Source organism: Pogona vitticeps, chromosome 4 (genome assembly GCF_051106095.1).
Source record: "Pogona vitticeps strain Pit_001003342236 chromosome 4, PviZW2.1, whole genome shotgun sequence".
In the NCBI taxonomy this organism is placed as follows: domain Eukaryota; kingdom Metazoa; phylum Chordata; class Lepidosauria; order Squamata; family Agamidae; genus Pogona; species Pogona vitticeps.
The window spans coordinates 229,440,981-229,456,197 of NC_135786.1; the positions used below are offsets into that span (position 1 = coordinate 229,440,981).

Here is a 15,217-nt window from a genome sequence, read left to right on the forward strand (position 1 = left end):
TTTTGGAGAGGAAGGAACATTGAAATTTGTATTTCTGCCTTAGAATTCATACATTTACAATGTGCATAAACCTTTGTTGACTTCTATGTACTGTACTTGAGAGTGGACTTTATTCCAAAACATTAACTTCTACTAGTAAGACATGTGCTTTTCACCTTGATTTCCCTTTTTCATACTGCCAGTGTTTTAATTCCGACTCCCTTTGTTTTTGTTTTTTTGTTTTGGTTTTCAAAATAAAAACAATAAAAACAATGAAACACAGTTAATTGAAATGTCACATACCATTTAAAACAACCCAGACAATAAAAACTCCAGTTGAAAAGTTGGACCTTTATTTAATTAAAAGTACAGTACCAGTTTGAACCCTGCTCTACTAAGTCTTGGCCATCACTCTATTCACTACACCACATTGCCTCTGGTTTTGAAGCCCAATTAATTTAACTGAATGATGTGCTGTCAAGTTAATTCCAACTTATGGTGACCCTTTCCAATATTCTTTAGGTGTATAGTACTCAGAGGTGATTTATCATCCCCTTTTCAGGTGCACCCTGAGACTGTACGTCTTTTCCCAGAAGGCACCAGGGGAATTAATTCCCAATAGCCCAGTTACATGACTGATACAACTCGCACTATACATCAAAGATATTTAATTTGGTTTATAATCATGTGACAGTCACTTGATTATAAATTGTTTTTAGCATTCTGAGTTGCCCAGCCTATGGGTGCTGAAGCCCAATTGCTGCAGAAACCTAGCTTTGCTGTGATCTAGGCAGCAACCTGCCTTCACTGCTCATCAGCTGGCCGGCCTGGTGCTTTCTCAGTCCCATGGACCAGCTTCACTGCCACCATCGTTGCTCTCAGATGGCTCCTGGTCACAGCTTCTGGGCTGGGTTGCTGCGGCTGAGCAGGCACTGCATTGGCCAGCTGATGGACAGTGAAGGCAGCCTGCTGTTTTGTTTTGTTTTCAAATCCTGCTGTCTGGTATAGCGCTATATCAGACAGCGGGAATTTAAAAAACTGGGACAGATCCTTTGCAGATGTGGAATTGATTTCAATGTTTAAATAAACAGACCTCTGATGGAGAAGCAAAAACAAAAAAAAAGTAGTGCTACTGAAAATTAATCCATGCTTGCACCTTTAAATTAATTCATGCTTTGCACATTCCTTGTGTAACTTCCCAAATTTAAATCATGCTGAAGCCAATTTAAATAGGAAGGCTTCTTTAGGAATGGGATTGGGCTCTTACTGAGCTTTCCAGCCAGCTCTGAAGCACGATAGCGGCAGTGAAATGCAACTATCTTTGTTTTCTGGGAGAAGGCAAAGCAAACCAAGCCATGAGAATGTGATTTAGCTCATGTACTGAGCTGATAACCTATTAATAATTCAGTGTGTCAGAGGCTTTTAGGCTGCTTCGCCCTGTAACGTTCATTAATAAAAGATCCTGCCTCCATTGTTTAGAAGAGCAGTGCTAAGCCAAGTGATATATTAGGATATTTTCCTCTTGTCTCTTGAGGAAAAACCAGACAACTGTATGGATCAGAAATTTTGTGAGGGAAGATAAGACCCATCAGGAAAGCAATTCCCGATTCCCACTAATTACTCATCATCAAAAGGATGGGAAATGAAGTTTGACTTCTGCATTGCTAGCACGTAACAAGAGTCATTTCAGAACAACTCTGCATCTAAAAATAATCTCGGTCTTGACTTCCTGGCTGAAGCTTTCAATTTGTATCAAAGGTTATTTGGCCAATGCAGATGCTGGTGTGGATGTCCACAGCTTGGAACAGTTATTTTTTTTTTGGACTACAGGTCCCCAAATCCTGGCCATGTCAGATTCCAAAGCAAACAAGCAAGCAAGCGAACAAATAACTCTCTCTCCATTTATTTTATTTTTATGTGCAACTTAGATTTGCAGAAGCCTTCTCTCTGTGTGTGCATGTCTATTAAGAATGTGCATTGTTTGCGACATTTTATATCAGCACAGTGATGTATTTAAAAAACCATCACTCCTGTCTGGAACATATAAGATCTCATTTTCCAACCTTGGTATTCTTGAAGGACGTTTTCTCTGATATTCAAATTAAATCTGGCTTCCTATAAGTTGAGGCCATTATTATGTGTCCTACACCCTGGAATGATTGAGAATAGATTCTGCCCCTCCTCTGTATGACTACCTTTCAATTACACCCCTCAACAACTTTGAGCCCCGCCCAATATCCCCAAAATATTTTTTAAAGGACCAGAGTCCAATTGAATATTTATACCAGTTTAAATGCAATAGTGTAACCCAGGACAGCAAATAGCCACTAATTAACAGGTCACTGATCAAATTCCTGGTTAGATGCCAAATCATGCAACAGGCACACAAAGAACTTGTTCATCAGCTGCTGTTCACCATTCCAGTTTACAGTATTACATTTATGCTGGAATAAATATCGAACTGGATTCTAGCCCATGTATGGCGCTTTGTTTCCTCTCTAGTAGCTCTCTGGGAACATGGGTAAATTTTTCAATATAAATTTTTCAACACTTGCAGGTATTGTAGCACACTTGGGTCACCACCCACCTTTTAAAATTTTATTTATTTATTTATTTATTTATTTATTTATTTATTTATTTATTTATTTATTTATTTATTTATTTATTTATTTATTTATTTTGGCCGCTTGGTAGCAGAGGAGGGATTTTACAATAAAGGAAACTCACTTTTGTAAGAAAATAAAGGGGGTGGCGGGTGGTGAATCGCATGCCCTTCAAGTGCCAGGCATGGGTTTGTTTTGGTCCTAGCCCTTTGGAAATCAAACAATCCTGCTTTAAAGAGTCAGTATTGGCAAAGGAATAGCATGGCTCTTGCATTAGTTTAATCCTGACTAAAATCCCAGCTGTAAAGTCAGATTCATGTGCTATGATTTGAGTCTACTCGTATCACTCGGTCTAGCCAGGAGGTGAGGCTGAGGAGCCTAACGCCGGCCTTTTCGGCAGTGGCTCCTCACCTTTGAAATGGCCTCCCTTCTGAGATCCGTATGGCCCCTTCGCTGGGCATTTTCAAAGGCCAACTGAAAACCTGGCTATTCAGGCAAGCTTTCCCTCCAGCCACCTCTTGATTTATTTTGTTCTCTCACCTTGAGTCTTTGTCTATTGATATATTATTTGTACCATATTTTAAATGATTTATTTTATATACTGTTAGCTGCCCAGATTAGTAGGTTGACTAAATGCACGGGGTACAAATTCAACAAACAAACAAACAAATAAATAAACCAACAAATACTTTGTCATATCAAACCTTTTCTAGAGGGCATTTGTGAGACAGAAGCCAATCTTTGCCAGTGTGCTGGTCTTCCAAACATTTTGAACTTCAAGTCCCATCAATGCTAGCAAGGGTGACCAATGGCCAGGAACCAAGGCACTGTCTTAGGAGAAGATGGTCCACCAAGACCAGCATGTCAACTTTTACAAGGATGGACAAATGAGTAACAGGTTGGGTGAGATATCTAAATATAGTTCCATGGTTTGCGAATCGACTCAAACCATGGTTTAACCTTGGGATTTGGGGCTACTCCTTTTTACTACTGGCATTCCAGTTATGGAACAGTCTTCCCGGAGGGCGGTGGTGGGTGTCAACCCTGTGGGGTCTTTTTTACTCCCGGTGAATACTTTTTGTTTACATGGACCTTTGAAGTCACCCATGTTGTCCGTTTAAAAATCTTTGTCTTCAGTTTTGGGATGCTGTGAGTTTTGTTCTTGTGTTTTATGCTGCTTTGTGTTTTTTATGCTTCATCTCATGATTGCATTGGTTATTGGAAGCTGCACAAAGTTCAGAACAACGTTCCCCATGTGCAGAGTGAAGAAGTGTCTACAGTTACGTGTGGTATAGAGAAAGCAGAGATGAATGTGCATTGCTCCCTCTTTCATAAGGCTAGATCCTATGTCATCTACTGAAGCCGAACTTTTCAAAACAGATGAAAGGAACTGCTTTTGCAGACAGTGGCTGTCCGGTTTCTCACAGACCTCCATCTGGCCATTGTGCAATCTGATGTTAAACCAGAGAGCCTTTAATCTGATCCAGCTGGGTTGTTCTTATGTATAAGGCAATTTGTTATAAACGGCAAGCAATTTTCTCCCCTATAAGTCATTCCAGATAGCCAGATGGGTTGTTAGCCTCTCTTTCCCCTAAAAAAGAACTTCCTTGTAATTTTCAAACTTATTTTTCTGCCCTCCACTTTTTCAAGGTGACCCTGCTGAATCCCCACTCCCCCTTTCCCTTAAACTGGAAGCAGATCTGCTTAGAAGTTCTTCAAAGGTATTGTGCACTGTAAATCAGTATGACTGTCAATGGTCTGTATTAGCATATTTATTAGGCACCTCAGGCTACCTTCCACACAACAAGAGCCGCTAGATGAGGAGCAGCAAGTGTGAGAGGCATTTTTAGGGACAGCTGTTGCTTCTCAGATTCTCGCAGAAAGCTATTTTGCACTACTGTTGTTGTTGTTTAGTTGTTTAGTGATGTCCGACTCTTCGTGACCCCATGGACCAGAGCACACCAGGCTCTTCTGTCTTCCACTGCCTCCCGGAGCTGGGTCAAATTCATACTGGCCGCTTTGATGACAGTGTCCAACCATCTCATCCTCTGTCGTTCCCTTCTCCTCTTGCCTTCACATTTTTTCAACATCAGCGTCTTTTCCAGGGAGTCTTCTCTTCTCAAGAGATGGCCAAAGTATTGGAGCCTCAGCTTCAGGATCTGTCCTTCCAGGGAGCACTCAGGGTTGATTTCCTTCAGAGTTGAGAGGTTTGTTCTCCTTGCAGTCCAGGGGACTCTCAAGTATCTCCTCCAGCACCACAATTGAAAAGCATCAATTCTTCGGCAGTCAGCCTTCTTTCTGGTCCAGCTCTCTCTTCATGACCCCATGTAGTACATCACTATAGGACATCACTATAGGAATGTGACCCCTCTTTGCTTATCACCTGCCTCTACCCTTGGATGAGCATATAACGAATTGCACATTATAGTAATCTCAAGATTAGACCACTGTAATGCGCTCTACATGGGGCTATCTTTGAGATTGATTCAGAAGCTTCAAATGGTTCAGAATGCAGCGGCCAGACTTCTCAGTGGAGTGAGGAAATACCAACACATCACTCCCACCCTAGCCACCTTGCATTGGTTGCCCCAACGCTTCCACATTGATTTCAAAGTTTTAATTATTACGTACAAAGCCCTAAACAGTTTAGGGCAGACCTGGGCGAAGTGCAGCCCAAGGGTCACATACAGCCCCCGAGCCGCTCCTGTCTGGCCTGCGGACAGTTTTGAACATCAAAACCATTTATAGCTTTTTGTCTAAAGTTGATCAGTTGCTTATTTTTAACATACTGCAAAAAGCCTCTTTAGTATTTGTGAAGATTAACAATCATAACATCAATGTTTCGTTTTATTTTTAAGTAAAGTTGGTTCAGCCCCTGAACACAGTTCAGATTTTTCATATGTCTCATAGCACCTTCAAGGAAAACAGCAACCTTCTAGGGAAAGATGGTGGCTAGAAGTGGGGCTTCCCCCAAGACGCCTCCTCAGAACCAGGCTACTTTGCAATGCAGCACTTCATGAGAATATGAGGACTATAAAAATAGTTCAGTGGGAGCAAGAACATGCAGCAGAGAAATTGCTGTAGGCCTGAAGGGGAATGAATGATAGGGGGAGAAAATGAGAAAATGGTCAGTAGGAGAAGCATCTGGATCATGAAAAATTACTTTTCATAAGGAGTTTGATTTCATTATTTGTTATAGTGGACCAAACCTGACAGCAGAGGCTTTTTTAATAGGAAAAAAAGGCTGGCTATTTATTCTAACATGAGCTTGCCTCTATTTGCCTTTGCGAAATTAGTCTGCTTTTGTTTTGTAATTGGTCACTACTAGGAGCTAAACAGTTTTTTTTTTCATGCATTCTTTCTCAGGCAAATAGCTCTGTAGATAACTAGCTGCTTGGATGAATTGAGTACATGGCTGAGAGGTTGGGTTTGATTCTCCTCTGTGCCTCCTGTGAGTAGAACTAGCCTGTGTGGCCTTGGGCAAGTGCTACAGTCCCCGGGGTGTCCCCAGAAGAAAGGAATGGCAAACCACTGTCTGAATACTCTCTACCTAGAGAATCCTGGAATGAGTCAACATAAGACAAAATTAAACATTATGTTACATATGCCTGCTGGAGGGACATGGTGGTGCTGCAGGTTAAACCGTAGAAGCCTCTGTGCTGTAAGGTCAGAAGACCAGCCGTCGTAAGTGTTGAGAGTTCTTGGAACTCGCTTAAGTTCCAGTAAAATGTGCAGTGGAAGAGCCAGCTAATTTGAATATATCTGTTGCCTCCCATTGATGGCGCATTGATTGGCCCACACAGGTCAGTGTGAACTAATTCCAACAGTAAGATCAAATCTATGCAACGGAGGGAGCCCCTGTTGATTATCCCAGCTCCTGCCAACCTAGCCATTCGAAAGCATGTAAAAATGCAAGTAGATAAATAGATACCACCTCAGTGGGAAGGTAAAGGCATTCCGTGTCTAGTTGCACTGGCCACGTGACCACGGAAACTGTCTTCGGACAAACGCTGGCTCTATGGCTTGGAAACGGGGATGAGCACCACCCCTAGAGTCAGACACAATTGGACTAAATGTCAAGAGGAACCTTTACCTTTACCTACATATGCCTGCTGGAGTCAAGGTAATTGGGGGAGAGAATGCCTATTCTAAACCTCAACTGTCATGGCCAGGATTAGTTCATAGTCATTCCCCATGTGACTGTGACAACTGCATTTGTGGGCTGAAGTTCTTCCAATGAATCTATTTAATGTTCTTCTGCCTTGCCTAGTTTACAAATAGCCATAATCCGTGGTGTGTGGGCGTGGTTGCGTGCACATGTGGAGGACGAATCGATTAGAAAAAACACACGCCTTGTTCTAAAAAAAAATTAAACCATATTTTTATTTATATATTTATATATAAAAGAAATTAAAAAAAGAAAAGGACACAGAGAAAGATGCAGGCTTATGGCAATTCAGTTTTGTCGGCGCCTTCCACTTGGGCTGCCGACTCCGATCCTCCGGACGTTAGCAAAGTCCGCCGATTGTAGTGTCCCTTAATGATCCCAGAATTATTGTTCTCATTCAGGATTTGCTTTTGTTTTTGCCTGTTAAGAGACTGTACAAGCCCTAATACCACGGCAGCTAAGGAATACTGCCCGGTCAGTTTTCTGGGTTGCAAGATTAAAGGGTTCGGCTGTACTCTTCCCAGAAGAAAATACGTTTTGATTTTTCCTTCTTGCTCGCTGATGCCCTTGACGTAAATCTCTCCCCGGTAGTCGAAGGCGAATCCTTTGTCCTTCAGGATGAGATATGTTTCCTCAGGCACTTGCATTCTGCCACTGATGCCGGTGCTGTCCATTCGGCTGGCTAAGTTCACCGTTTTGCCCCAGATATCGTACTGGGGCTTCTTAGCACCAATAACGCCTGCCACCACAGAGCCATGGCTGATACCTAGAGAGGAAAAGAAAGAAGAGTGTTCTTGACGAGTGAACTTGTCAGTTAGAAGCATGTGATCAGAAAGCCATTTAGCTTGCTTTGTGGACCGCCCATGGCAGGGTCTGGTTTGATCTGTTTTCTGGTGTCAATGTCATGAACAGAAGATTGCAGGCCAGCCTACTCTGGCTCCATTCCCAGTCCAGAGCTTTTTTTGCTCAAAGACAGGGCGACTCCTTGCTTTTCATTTCTTTGTTTGTTTGGTTTTTGCAGCTGGGCTGGAGCAATTGGAAGTGGGTCACATGTCCAAGACACACCCCTTTAAAGGAGACTGCGCCCAGTGAATCTACCCTATCCCGCATGACCTAAATGCACCTTGTACTGCTGTTTGATTGCACTGTAAAATATAAATATATACAGTGGTGCCTCGCTTAACGAGCGCACCATATAGCGACAAAATCGCATAGCGATGTCTTTTTTGAGATCGCTAATGCTATCGCTTACCGATGGCCTCTATGGCCAAAACTCGCATTGCGAAGATCGGTAAGCGTTTCGCCGGGAAATCAGCTGTTTGGCGCCTCCAAAATGGCCGCTGGACAACCCAAAATGGCCGCTGCAACCATTTTCGCGCCCTGCCCTCACTTACCGAGGGCGCGAAAATGGCGGCGCTACGAGGAAACTTCGCTTAACGGTGAGTATAGAAGCCATTGGAACGCATTAAACTAAGTTTAATGCGTTCCAGTGGCATTTTGCGTCCCGTTTAGCGATGTTTGCTCATAGCGAGGGTTAATCCGGAACGGATTAACCTTGCTATGCGGGGCACCACTGTATAATGTGATGCCCTTGAACCTATATTATCTGAATGGTGAGAAACACAGTTATGCAAGAACTATGGTTTCTATGGAATCAGATACCTAAAGCTTGTGGCATTTTTGTGACATGCCATTTATTTCCACCCTTCAAAGCTGTGTTCGTTGTCCAGAGCTTTGAAATAGCACAGTGGATTGAATGTATTCACAATTAAATCATCTCCGGCTCTTTAGGGTTAATCTGCTTGAGTTTGGTCTGAATGTCCACCCAGCTGGTTTTGATTGTATCTGGAGGTATTTAAGATTAGCTTTGTTTGAATTGATATCTTGCCTTCCCTGCTGAAGACTGCACAGGATATTGCCATCAAAAGTTCGGACTATTTTAACAATAAAGATGAATTAACTCGACTGGAAACCCATGTACTGTTTACACAAATCACCTCTTGTGTGTAAAACAGGAAGACTATCCCTAATTTTTTTTTAAAAAATAACAATGTTTAAAAAGTAATGACAGATATTACTTTTAAAATGTTGTTCTTCAGATGCCTCATTTAGCTTGTCCTCCTATAAATGCAAATGCTAATCTTTTGGTGTTAACATACTGACTGAAATCTTTTCCAAGTTGGTGTAATGTAAACAAAGTATGCTGGGCTTTACACTTAGGCAGCCATCGTTGTGCAGTGGCTCATGGAGTTCACATTGCAGTGAGACAACTTATTGCGTGGTTAGACCCTTAATTAGCTGGCTAGATAGCTAGGCAGTTTAGGTATCTTGCTGCAGAGCAAAAATTGGAAGTTTGATTCCCCACTGCATATGCAGAGAGTAGAGCCAGCCTTTGTAGCCTTGAGCAAGCTGCACAGTTCCAGGGTGCCCCCAGGACAAGGGAATGTGGAACCATTTCTGAGGACTTGCTACATAAAAAACCCTGAAAAGGATCACCATAAATCAGAATTAACTTGACGACACACTATTATTATTATTATTATTATTATTATTATTATTATTATTATTATTATTATTATTATTAGTAGTAGTAGTAGTAGTAGTAGTAGTAGTAGTAGTAGTAGTAGTAGTAGTAGGCATCCTTCAGTCTCGAAAGACTATGGTAGCGTGCTCTGTATGGAGGACTTGGAACAGCGTCTAGTGTGGCTGAGGAGGCCAATTCGAGAGTGACAATCCCTTCCACACTGGAGACAAATCCAATCTGTCCCCTGTCCAGCTCCCTGGTTTTGCTTCCTTTGTGACTTCCTCTTTGCCTCAGCCTGCTGGACAAGGGTCTCTTCAAATTGGGAGAGGCCATGATGTACTGCTTGCCTCCAGGCTGAATGCTCAGATGTCAAGGTTTCCCATCTGTTGAGGTCTATTCCTAAGGCCTTCAGATCCCGCTTGCAGATATCCTTGTATCGCAGCTGTGGTCTCCCTCTGGGGCGATTTCCCTGCACTAATTCTCCATATAGGAGATCCTTTGGAATCCGACCATCAGCCATTCTCACAACGTGCCCAAGCCAGCGTAGACGTCGCTGTTTCAGTAATGTATGCATGCTGAAAATTCCAGCTCGTTCTATTATTATTATTATTATTATTATTATTATTATTATTATTATTATTATTATTATTATTATTATTATTGTTGTTGTTGTTGTTGTTGTTGTTGTTGTTGTTGTTGTTGTTGTTGTTGTTGTTGTTGTTGTTGTTGTTGTTGTCAATTAATTAATTAATTAATTAATTACTACTACTACTACTACTACAGACTGAGCACAAATGGACATTCGGAGGATTAACACTCAGATACTGTTGAGCTATCCAGTATTACTGGGGGGGGGGAGGGATGCTATTATAGTAGAGAAAAGGAAGAAAACAAAGAACAAAAGTGAATGAGAACTGGATTTACTCATTCATAATGGAAACAGAAATTTCAAACACCTGTACAGTATTTGTAAGGAAGTTTCAAGGTAGTTATTTGCTGTAAATTTATTTGTGAAGGCTGTAAATTTACTTTTTAAAACATACACATATCAGTGGGATAGATAGCATTCTATACCAGCTATTTTTTTTATCAATGTGGAGCGATCTCATTAGATGTTAGAAATGTGATTATGTTCCTTTTGACGTCATTGACAGATGGATGAGCTTTCATGAAGCTACTGGGGAAATAGTGAAATTACATCACTGTATTGCAAACGGTGCTCCCTTGAGTATTTTACTTTTGGGAAGGACGTGGCCTAATGCTTCCAAGGAGATCCCCAGACAGAGCTTCCCTTTGTACTGGCACGAAGCCAGTTCACCTGGGGGAGCTCCACGGTCACAGGTTCACGAACAAACCTGGAGCTCCATCTTGCCATTTAAAAGCTATCAGCAGGTACATACCAATGCGGAGTTCAAAGTTGTTAAATGAATGCTTGTTGATCTCTTGAATGCTTTCGTTCAAGGCAATGGAGAAATCCGCCAGGGCACATAAATGGCCCCACTTATCTTCACATTGCTGGAAAATGAGAGAGAGAAAAAAAGAGAGAGATTCTACTGCATTGTGTCAGGCATGAGTCAACTGAACATCTACCCCCTCTCTCCATTTTGTAAAAGCTGGCCCTAGCTCCACGTTTCACCGGAGGTGAGGGCAGCCACTTGTTAACCTTTGCTGAGAGGTAAGTTTTCCTGTTGATGAAGCGCACTGTTTGTGCATATCACTCGGGAAGAGAGTTTACCCTGAGATACAAGGGCATTCTGTGCATGTACACATGAATCTATAATAGAAATGCTATGCATGGCAAGACCTTAAACATTGATTTTAATGTTTTCCTTTGCTGAAGGAAGAATATGTGACGTTGCCTTATATTGCATCAGACAACAGAGTCCAGTATGGTCTGATTTCACAGGTGAGGAGTCTCTAGGGAGGAGGGAGGGGAATGACCTCTTTTGTTTTGGACCTGTGTCAGAGACCTTTGGGTAGTGTGGGCGGCATATAAATTAAATAAATAATAATAATAATATGCACTGTTCAAAGCAAAACATTCACAAGGCCACTCTACACTTTTTCTTTCATTTACACCAAAATTCCCACTAGGGATTTTTCGATGTATTGGACTGCAAAACCCATAATTCTCTATTCTTCGGGTTTTACCTGACAGACATCTAAATCAAGCTCACCTGGATGAAAAGGCCTTGGCTGGAAGGCTTTGAGTCTGAGCTAGGCCTAGTTCCACCCATGCTCCCTGTTCCTGCCCCAGTGCTACCTGGGAGATAGGTGGAGATAGGCCTAGCTAAGCTTCAAAAATTTCCAGCTGAGGCCTTTCTCCTAGGTGAGACACATTTAGGTATATGTAAGGTATTCAGAATGGAGAATTAGGGGACCTCAAGTAAAACAAATAAACAAACTAACAAAAAAAACAACCCTCCACATATCCATTCTTGCACTCCCACTGCATTCCTTCACAAAATTTTGTGCACCCGAACTGCTGTCCAACAATGCTACCTCCTTCCTCCTGTCCTTCGTGGGACAGGTAAATGATCCCTTCAGACAAGCTTTTAACACAAATTGGACAATGAAGATTTTTTTATTATTAAATATTACTCACTATCACTGTTGTTGTTGCTCCTGCTGTTGTTAGTGTTGTTTTTATGTGTGTATTCAATGTGTTTTAAAGATGTTTTAATGTCTTTTACATTCTTTTAATATTGCATGTTTAATTGTGTTTTTTTTTTAAAGGTAACCACTTATTGTGTTTTTAGTAGATTTGTTTCTAAATAATTTGTAAACTGCCTTGAGTCTCCTCACTGGGAGAATCATGGTCTAAAAATGAAAATGGATGGAACTAACCACAGGACTTGACATGAAAAACTTCAGCTTGGAGCCAACAGGGGAATCTCCCTCCTGCACAGGGGCAATTTCAGAGTTTGGGGGAACCACAACATCTAGCTAAAATTCTTTAGAAAAGCCTAAGTGCTGGGAAGGGCAGAGAGGGAAGTAAACAAAGCAAGGAAGATAGGCTGCCATGTCCTGGAGGCTGCATCAGGCATGAGAAGCTTAGTCTCCTTAGTCCTGCTTTACTACCTCAGGGAGCGGTGACCATTCCCAACTCTGTGAAGGGTCACAACGGCCATTCTCCTAACTGGAGATGCCAATGATTATGAACATTGTAATCATCAGCTGTCATGGATTCCCAAGGAATCTGGTCAACAAGAGGACTGATGAATGAAAAAAAAAATCCCCCTGTTGTTTTTCCAGCACCTGAGGACCAGAAACAGCCTGGCTACGAAAACGGGCATTTCCTTCGAAGTTCCTCTGCCGAAGAGCCACCCCTCGATCCAAACCTCCATAAATATACATAAATTGAAAACATACATTTGCAACAGTGGGTGCTGCTATAGATATTGGTGATGAAGCCTAAGCACTGCATTTGTGCAGAATTTGGGGAAGTCCTTGTTTCTTGGGCTAGAACCAGCTTGGCTTCGATGCTCATCATTGATGCTCTTTGCTATTGTGAACACTTGGGCATCTAGTGACAAAGATGGATCCCAGGGCCAAAATGGATCCAGTCTTGTTCAGCATGCTCTCAAACATCTGCATGAAGCTGGGAAGCCTCTGTTTCTCTGTTACATCTGACTAAATTGAGGCTGTTCGCAACCAGGACCAAGGAGCAGTGAGTTGAATGAAGGCTAATCAACTGAAATGGAATCCTGCAAAGATCACAGCCCTGTCGATAAGGGATTCCCCATGTCCAGGAGTTGGGGGACTGAACTGTCCTAAATGGGGTTGCACTTCCCTTAGAGCAGCGGTCCCCAACCTTGGGCCTCCAGATGTTCTTGGACTATAACTCCCAGAAGCCTTCACCACCACCTCCACTGGCCAGGATTTCTGGGAGCTGAAGTCCAAGAACATCTAGAGGCCCAAGGCTGGGCACCACTGGTTTAGAGAAACAGTTTTGTACTAAAAAATCCTTCCAAATTCATCCTGGTGGTCCACCGGTTAGATTCCCTTTATTAGCCAACAGAGAAAAAAAACCTTCTTACCTGTTTTTCAGGAGATAATCCTGATACTGCCATGTATGTGCTGCCAATAGTTTTAATTTTCTCAATATCTTGAAATCTTTCTTCACCTAGCAACTAGAGAGAGAGAGAAAGAGAGAGAGAGAGATCCAGTTAATTCCAGCTCTCATTTCAAAATTAAGCTGATCAGGCATGCAGCTACCAAATGGTTATTTACTTCCACAGCTTGCCGTTATTAATTCAGTAGTGTTTTGCATAATGGGTAAGAGTTTTCACTGAATATATTGAGCTGTTAATAAACTGACTTTGACAGTTCTTTTTTACATTTATGAATGTTTAATTCCCCAGGGAATCTGGGTGAACTTGTTATCAAATGATAACATATAATTGGAATACAGTCAGCAATATTTAATGATTTGACTATAGAGTGAGGTAATGGAATGGAAGCAAAATACAGGTGCTTTTGCATTTACATTCACCTGGGCTGCAGCCGGATGTTGAAAAATCTTTTTCTTTTCATTGTATTCACATTGTTTTCAGGTACTGACCAATTTTATCTCCTTCCTGGTAAAGGTTTGCATGAAAAATCACATGTGTTTCCATGTGCACAAAATTGCACACCCTGTTTGTATGCATTTCCCCAATCAGCACTATTTTTTTTTCAAGCATTCCACTAATGCTTTTGCACGCGATTTCCATTCATGGATGCATTATTTAATAAGAGAATCATGTCACAATGTTCAAACAAGTGTGAAAACAAAAGGACAATTATATGTTAGTTAATGTGAATTGGTTAGGGACCTACATATTAAACCTGTTTGTATTCAAATGTGAATTAAAATAAAACCACCCCATCCCTAACTAAATCCAAGATCCAAAATCTCTCCCTGTCTCAGAGATTTACCGTACTTTTCCGTGTATAAGGTGCCCCATGTATAAGAGGCCCCCCACTTTTCTAACCCAAAAGTAAGAAATCTAAGTGGGACTTAGCAAGTGTAGGGGGAAAGGGATCAAAGCCCTGCAGGATCACTTTGATCCCTGCTTTCCCTTCCACTTGTTTTTATTCTCTCCCCAGCTTCCGTGTATAAGACGACCCTCAATTTTTATTCTAAAGATTTTAGACGAAAGTACAGTCTTGTACATGGAAAAATACGGTAATTCTAGGGACCCAGGAGGGCAACACTACTAACTCACAACTAACGAACCAACCTGCACAAATCCATCCAAAGTCTGGATCCGACCCATTTGTTGGAAAGGCACACTGCCCGTTTGGGACATACTCTGGAAATCCGAGCTGTGCTTCAAAACCATGGAATGGCACGAACATGCAGCCTTTTGTGTATTCAAGGCATACAAACCTCTTTGTGAAATGTCTCAAATATACAGACTCTATAGATGTTTGATGAGTCTTGAAAACTGTTGGAGTTTGTTTTGTTGTTGTTGCGACAAACTTTCATGCTGCACATGCATCTAGCAGATGTGGATGGGAGGGATCTTTCTGGTCTGGATAATTATTAGTTTACCCAGCATGAACCGATTGTTCTTTCCCTGCCTCTGAATTCAAAGTCAGCCACACCGCTCTACTGAGAGTTTTTACCCTGATCAGTCTGCTGAGCCCTTTGCTGAAAGTCATGCTTTCCAGCTTGGTGTTATCTGTTCACTGGAAGTAAATGAAACCTTTTATTTTTTCTCATACCAATGCCTGAGAGTGAGTTAATGAGACTGTAAGTGCCAGTTAATGAGAAGAAAAAGGATGGACCAGTCTGGGGACCTTGAAGCTATTCTGCTCTTTAAATCCCTGCAGGTCTGCTGCATAGCCAAAGAAATTGTTTATTATTATTATTATTATTATTATTATTATTATTATTATTATTATTATTATTATTATTATTATTATTATTATTATTATTATTATTATTATTATTAT

At 41.5% G+C, this 15,217-nt stretch overlaps 1 protein-coding gene across 2 annotated transcripts in view; it reads right to left on the bottom strand.

Moving 5' to 3' along the window:
* Positions 1 to 6,946: 6,946 nt before the first annotated feature.
* The window catches only part of ADCY8 (adenylate cyclase 8), a 154,202-nt gene continuing 145,931 nt past the window's right edge, over positions 6,947 to 15,217 (bottom strand). For both annotated transcript variants that reach the window (XM_072999345.2, XM_072999344.2), the window contains 3 exons: positions 13,315 to 13,407; positions 10,675 to 10,789; positions 6,947 to 7,516 (listed from right to left, as the gene is read on the bottom strand). In XM_072999345.2, the coding sequence (XP_072855446.2) occupies positions 7,029 to 7,516; positions 10,675 to 10,789; positions 13,315 to 13,407 (696 nt within the window). In that variant the 3' untranslated portion in view covers positions 6,947 to 7,028. The remainder of the gene's footprint in view (positions 7,517 to 10,674; positions 10,790 to 13,314; positions 13,408 to 15,217) is intronic.